General features: G+C 40.7%; 1 protein-coding gene across 1 annotated transcript; it reads left to right on the forward strand.

Moving 5' to 3' along the window:
- Positions 1 to 1,132: 1,132 nt before the first annotated feature.
- Positions 1,133 to 6,603, forward strand: LOC121937859 (protein mono-ADP-ribosyltransferase PARP14-like). The gene is made up of 7 exons (XM_042481157.1): positions 1,133 to 1,333; positions 1,611 to 1,729; positions 2,330 to 2,565; positions 2,652 to 2,926; positions 3,772 to 3,911; positions 5,177 to 5,351; positions 6,000 to 6,603. The coding sequence occupies exons 1-7, from the start codon at positions 1,168 to 1,170 to the stop codon at positions 6,281 to 6,283; spliced, it is 1,395 nt and encodes a 464-aa protein (XP_042337091.1). The 5' UTR covers positions 1,133 to 1,167; the 3' UTR covers positions 6,284 to 6,603.
- Positions 6,604 to 7,488: the final 885 nt, after the last annotated feature.

A 7,488-nucleotide genomic window follows, 5' to 3' on the forward strand; every position in this document is an offset into this window, starting at 1 on the left:
TCTTTGCCATGGCGTGTCTTTGCACGCTGTTTTATGCAGTTTTAACCCGTTTTTAGCTATTTTTGGAACATGTCATTTTTTGACGTTTTCGCCATAGTATAGCCTTGCTGTTAGAGTCATTTTTTGGACATGCCATATTTGGGCTTTTTTGTCCGTTTTTGCAACTTTCTTTGCCATGGCGTGTCTTTGCACGCTGTTTTATGCAGTTTTAACCCGTTTTTAGCTATTTTTGGAACATGTCATTTTTTGACATTTTCGCCATAGTATAGCCTTGCTGTTTGGGTCATTGTTTGGACATGCCAAATTTGGGTGTTTTTGTCCGTTTTTGCAACATTCTTTACCATGGCGTGTATTTGCACGCTGTTTGATGCAGTTTTAAGCTGTTTTTAGCGATTTTTGGGACATGTCATTTTTTGACGTTTTCGCCATACTATATAGCCTTGCTGTTTGGGTCATTTTTTGAACATGCCGTATTTTGGTGTTTTTGTCCGTTTTTGCAACATTCTTTGCCATGGCGTGTTTCAACACACTCTTTTATGCAGTTTTAAGCTGTTTTTAGCTATTTTTGGAACATGTCATTTTTTGACGTTTTCGCCATACTATAGCCTTGCTTTTTGGGTCATTTTTTGGACATGCCATATTTGGGTGTTTTTGTCCGTGTTTGCACCATTCTACGCCATGGCGTGTTTTAACACGCTCTTTTATGCAGTTTTCAGCTGTATTTAGCTATTTTTGGGACATGTCATTTTTTGACCTTTTTGCCATATTATAGCCTTGGTTTTTGGGTCATGTTTTGGACATGCCATATTATGTTTCTGTCCATTTTTGTGACATTTTGTGCAATGGCATGTCTTAACACGCTCTTTCATGCAATTTTAACTTGTTTTTAGCTATTTTTGGGACATGTCATTTTTTGACGTTCTCACCATACTATAGCCTTGCTTTTTGGGTCATGTTTTTGGACATGCTATATTTTGTGTTCTTGTCTGTTTTTGCAACATTCTATGCCATGGCACGTTTCAACGTGCTTTTGTATGCAGTTGGTTGGTGTTGGTGTGCAGTGTAAACCATCAATATTCATCATTATCATCATGATCATCATCATTACCGGTCGTGGTCTTCCTGTTAGGTCAGGGAGGAGCCAGCCCGTCGGCAGTGGCGGACGCCATGGTGGAGGCGGTGGTGGACTTTGTGAGGAAGAAGCACCCGCAGTTTGTTCGCAGCGTGAAGATCCTGATCTTCCAGACGGTGATGATTCAGGAGTTTCATAAGAGCATGAAGAGGAGAGAGGGAGAGGAGCTGGTTGAGAAGAGCGTCTTAACGAGGTTTAAAGGTATTTACTGAACTCCTCCTCCACATTTCTGTCTATCATTTCTTCCTGGTTTGTTTTAATCATTTATTTTTTATAATATTTAATCAAGTTTGCTGGAGGTTTTTGTTTTTTCTTTCTTCTTTACATATAAAACTGTCTAATCTAGTCTGTTTCCATTTAAAAGGCTCAATAATTAACAGTGTGGCACAAATCAGAAATATTCCTCATCATAAATATTTGAATCGTTTTTGGGCAACTTCTGCATCATACAACACACTCATTTTTTATTACCTTTCAGACAGCGTCACTTCGTTTTTTCTGGGACTTGGTGAGGAGCGACCCGGTGCCGTTGACCTGGTCCTGGAGGGGGAGGAGTTTGAGCCCACAGTGTTTCAGCTGTGTGCCGACAACAAGAAGGTGATCGTGCAACTTTTCACTTTTCACTTTATCTTTTTTATTCTGGACGCAACTCAGTCAGTCGCAGCAGCAAAGCTCACAGAACACAGACGGAGATTCAGTACAGTCACCAAAAAACCTGGAAAAATTATGGGTTTTTTTTAGTTTCTGGTTGTGTTAATGGTCTAATTTTTGGTGATATTTAAAGAAACATGCCTTCCAAACACGTAAGTGTGGAAGGTGAAAACTGCTTAAAAAAATAAATAAACACATTTTTAAAAAAGTTCTTGTTTAAAAATAATCAAACTCTTACTATAATGTTTTTTTTTTTAATTCCCAAAAATAAATAAAAACATTTACATTTGCCAAAAATTTTAAATGGAAAAATCTTTAAAAATGCATAAATAAATAAATTTAAAAAAAAATTGTGTTGTTTTGTTTTTTTGTTTTAAAGAGCTTTCTTTAAAAATCACCAAAAACTTTCACAGAAAAAAAAAAAGAATAGGCCAACGTTTTGCTTTTTTTCCAGAAAATGTACAGTCTTAAAAATTGCCCGAAAGTCCTTGAAAAGTCCTTGAAATGAATTGGTAAAACTGTGTGTGAACGCTGTACCTGCGGCAGGCTGTGAGTCAGGCCAAAAGAAGGATCGAGGACCTGATCGTGGCCGAGCAGGCGGAGAGAACCATCACAGACCAGTTCATCGGGAAGCTGTCGCAGGCCGACATGGACCAGCTGAAGGCACTGCAGCGGAAACTGACGGTCAGCATCCGTCTGGACCGAGGACCGGAGGACCAGGAGCCCAAAATCCACCTGGAGGGTCTGACCCGGGACGTCTTCACGGCCGAGTCTGCCGTCAGGTCAGAAAAGACGAGTCCCGGCTCCGGTCTCACGGCACCGCGCGTCCGAATGTTCCTTGAAGTGTGATTTTTCTTTCCTCCGTCAGGGACATCATCCGGAGGGTGGAGCGCTCGGAGAACCTGAAGAGCAGAGCGCTGCTGCTGAGCGGGCTGGTGGAGTGGCACTTCGAGCAGGGCAGCGGCGTGACGGTGCCCTTCGACATTTACACCAACCTCGCCCTGGAGGAGGCGCTGGAGAAAAAAGAGCGAAGCGTGAAGATCAAGATCAACAACGAGACGTACCTTGCAGACTTAACGCTTCGAAAGGCGGTGTCGGCGAACGGGAGAAAACAGATGGAGCTGCTGAGGAAGGAGGTGAAAGGTGAGCGAGCGTTTTTAGCGTCCTGCGGAGAGATCACATGATCTCAGCGGCGGGAAAAAACAGAGCGGAAACGAGTGAATTCTGAGTGTTTGGAGTTTTTTTGTTTTTTGTTGTTGGAATCGTTCTCCGAAAGGTTAAAGGTGACGGGAAAATTAGCTTTCAGAAAGGGGAGAAAAGAATTCCCAAAAAAGAAATGTGTAAATATTACGGTTATATGTTTAAAATAAGGTGACAGAAAAGATTTCTGTTTATTAACCGTGTTTATGATTATATTTCTTTTTTATTCTATTTTAGCGTTTTTCAGGTCATCCTCCGTTTTTGACAAATTCCAGCTCTCCTGCTTTTCATCTTTCGCCTCTCGTTTCTTGTTAAGTTGCTCATTGATCTCTTTCCGTGTTTTTAAGAGCAGTTTGCTGAGGTTTTAAAGGGTTAACCCTTCAGACCCTGGATCATATCACCAGCTGTTTGATTTCTTTCAACAAAAAGCAGCGACCAACTTAGCAACAAAAGATTTGAGTAAAAAGTGACAGAAAGAGAAAAGAAAATATTTTAAAAACAAAGGAAAAGAAAATGACCAGAAAAATCAGGAAATTTATCCCAAAACTTCGATTTATAAGATGATTATATTTACAGTTTACAGTTAAGTTTCAGAAAAAAAGGTCGTTTTCTTGTCACTTCTTTTCTTCACTGTTTTTTTACGAATCGTTGTGCAGTTTCGGGGCTCGTTGCCTCCTCTCAGTCTTTTTAAATTAAACCCGTCTGCTGAGCTTTTAAAGGGTTAAATAAGATGCAGCTTGTGTAAACGGCGTCTGACCTGTGACGATGGCTGTCCGCTCTGATGTCAGATGACGCCGCGCTGCCGTCACACTGGGACGACATGTCGGGCGACCTCCTCAGACTGTTCCCTCTGACGGCGGGATCCAAGGAGCACGGCGACGTGACGGCGGCGCTGACGCAGACCGGCCTCGCCGCGAACATCATCAGCGTAAGTCCAGTTTCTGACCGTCATCACGGCATTTTTTATTCGGGGTCAACAGATTTTCGGGCAGATTTTTGCCCGATTATCTGTTAAAAGAATGAATGAAGAGAGAAGAGAGTCTGCAGTGAACGATGTATTTATTCTTTTTTCACTTAAATCTTCACTTTATTAAAAAAGCTGCCGTGAACTCGCCGTGTTTGATGTTGAACGTTTTAGTTTGAATTATTTCCTAAAAGCATTTAAAGTTTGTTATATTCCAAATTCTAAATTTAGACACAAATATTTTCACTCTTTCGTAAAAGCGGATCAGATCCAAATATCGGTTATCGGTCTCGTTAAGTACGAATAATCTGTATCGGCCCTGAAAAACGAATTTTCTACATTAACAGTTTAATGAGCGAACAGAAGACTGACGTCGAACCGTCGGAGGTGGACGAGCCGTGAGACGTGATTTACGTGACGCTGAAGATGGACAGAATCTGTGATAAAATGCTGATCGTTCGTTCTGTGGTGTCCTCTGGGGACTCTCGTCTTTACGTCTCTGCGTTTACTGAAGACGACAAAAACAAACTTTAAACAAAATTTATGAAAATCTTTGAAATAATAAATGTGATGATACATTTGCTAATATTTTAAACTCCCAACTCAGTGCTGTCTCTCTGTCTCTGTGTCTCCCTCTGTCTGTCTCTCAGTGTCTCTGTCTCTGTCTGTCTGTCTCTGTCTCTCCTTATCTCACTGCCTCATTTACATACGTTCAGTCCTAATCGTCCACATTTGTTTGTCCACAGAAACTGTCTCTCTGTAGGATTATAAACTTCGAAATGTTTCCGTTTTTCCAAACCCTCCCTAACACGCCTTCGTGTCCGTGGATTAAAATAATGGCGGCTGCAACAGAAATGAGGCTGCTGATGTTTTGAACATCCGTCGCCATGGTTACTGGGATGTTACCACCAGAGGAGCAGTCACATGACGTCGCTCAGTGGAAACACGATCGGATCGTTATTGTGTTTTATTCATTTTTCCAAAATATCGCTTCAGTTTGGTGCAAATCTGTGATGGAAACTCGCCGTCTGTCGTCCACGTTAAGTCTCGCTCGTTTGTCTCACTCTCGTTGAACTGACTCACCGTCTGTCGTCCACGTTCGCTCTCCCCGTCTCTGCTGTCCACATTTTCTGTCCCTCGCTCCGCAGGAAACACCGACCTGAACATCACAAACAAACAAAGACGAGATTTTCATCACATTGATGAGTACGTGATGTCACTTCCTGCAGATTGAACGAGTCCAAAACACGACGCTGTGGCAGAACTACCAGCTGATGAAGAAACATCTGGAGGTGAAGAACAAACACACCAACAACGAGAGGACGCTGTTCCACGGCACCGGCGCCGACGCCGTCGACCTCATCAACAAACAAGGCTTCAACCGCAGCTACGCAGGAGCACACGGTAACCAAAAATCATTTGTTTTGAATAAAACGTCTTTTTTTTTGGGTAATATTCAGCATTTTTGAAGAAAAGTTTTTTTTGTCAATTTCTGAAGAAAACTTTTGCCTTTTTTTAAAATTTCTTTGAAAATATTTCATGATCTTTAAAGAAAACATTTTGGTGATTTTTCATTAAAATTTTTTGATTTTTTTTTTAAATTTCTTGTGATTTTTTTGTAGAATACTAGAATATATTTTGTAGATTTTTTTGGGAAAAAACAAAAAAAAAAAATGTTTCCCTTTCAAAAATTCCCGGCGGCTGTAAAAACGTTTTGGCAAATTTTTGGCTTTTTTTTTTTTTTTACCTGGAAAAATTTTGGCCAACAGGTTTGAAAGGTTTTGTTTTCTTCAAAAATCATATACGAGGATCAGCGCTGAGTACTTCAAAGTCTGAACGAATACCGACGTCCAAACGAGTACTTGAGTACTAATACCTGTCCTGACTGTAGTGACGTTCTTCTTGCAGCGTTGTCGCACTTTATGCTTTGACGTCTTCATTTTCTGTCTAACAGAGTGTTGACGTTTCCCGGAGGACGGACGGTGAGCAGCGATCTCGGTTAACCGTATAAAGTTATTCATAAATTCTGTCTTTCCTCCGTTTGCTCTGTAGGCGCCATGTACGGCAACGGCTCTTACTTTGCTGTGGACCCGGTCTACTCCGCTCAAGGCTACGCCAAACCGGACGCCAGAGGCCAAAAGCACATGTACCTGGCCAGGGTCCTGGTCGGAGACTTCGCCCAGGGACGCGCCGGCTTGATCACCCCGCCGTCCAAAAACTCCGGGAACGCCGCAGACCTGTACGACAGCGTCGCAGACAGAAAGAACAACCCGAGCATGTTTGTGGTGTTCAACGACATCCAGGCTTACCCAGAATACCTGATCACATTCAGGTGATCGGCGCTGCGCTTACGGCAGCAGGCCTGATCAACATTTACCTTTTTCTTCTTTTGTTCAGATTCATAGTTTACACGAATTATTCAACTGAATAATAAAAAACCGAGGTTTCATTTTCTTGATTTGGTTTTCGAATATTCAGGATGTCTTAATAAACAAAAGAAAAATGAATAAATGAAAATAAAGCACCGACACCAACTTTTAGATTCAAATTAGACGGAAAATTAAAATAAAAAATTCAAAGTTCACTTTCCTTCACATTGTATTTTTGGTTCTGGAAAATGTCTAAAATGCTGTTTATTAAAGTAACACTCCAGAAATTTCATTTAAAGAGTCTGATTAGGTTTTAAGATTTTTAACGACTTTATTCCCTCTGCGGTTTAGAAAGAAAACATTATATTAAATGCATGTTACTATTATTATTATATTAAATTATATTAAATTTCAGACTGTTCAGGTCCAAAAATGCTCCATTGAAACCCATTCAAACTGACATTTTTGATCCCACAGCCATCAGAGCAGAAAAACAGGACTTGTATTATTTCTGGGTGTCATTCTGGGCTTTTGACTCTGAATTTGTCATTTTGACTATTTTCCACCTGATGAGGTCATTTTGACCATATTTGGCATCTGGAGGAAATACATGCTATTTCCACGAGGTCAGAGGTCAGAGGTCAGCGTCCTGTGGCTCTGCAGCCCCTCTTCAGCAGCTCCTGTGTCTCTGACTAAAAATTATTTGGAAATGAATAGCAATTATTTTTTCATTCATTCAGTGTTATCATTGTTATAGGCCTAAAGTGAATCTTGCATTTTTCAGTTGCAAAAATATGTAACCTGTACACAGAATATGAAAATGTATTAGCATTTCATTAACTAAAATATGCATCATATTTCTGTGGCCTCGGTGCATTTTCTGCTAAGTTTTGCCAAATTTCAAAAGTGGTGGGCGGACCTGAATCAAAAAAGCTTGACTATGGATTCCGAATCCAAGATCAGTGACGTCTCAGAGGAAACGGAGAGGTTGATAGATCTGTTCATTTTCACCACCAAAGCTGCAAAGTCAAACAAACAGTGGTAAAGCATTAATGAGTGCTCATATAGACCCAGTAATAATATTGATCGGCTAATTTTGACCGAATGTGTTGTGTTACCTGCATTTTAAGTATCAAATATGTTTTGCGGCTCCAGACAGATTTTTTTTTTTT

This window comes from Plectropomus leopardus, unplaced genomic scaffold (assembly GCF_008729295.1).
Source record: "Plectropomus leopardus isolate mb unplaced genomic scaffold, YSFRI_Pleo_2.0 unplaced_scaffold27676, whole genome shotgun sequence".
Classification (NCBI taxonomy): domain Eukaryota; kingdom Metazoa; phylum Chordata; class Actinopteri; order Perciformes; family Serranidae; genus Plectropomus; species Plectropomus leopardus.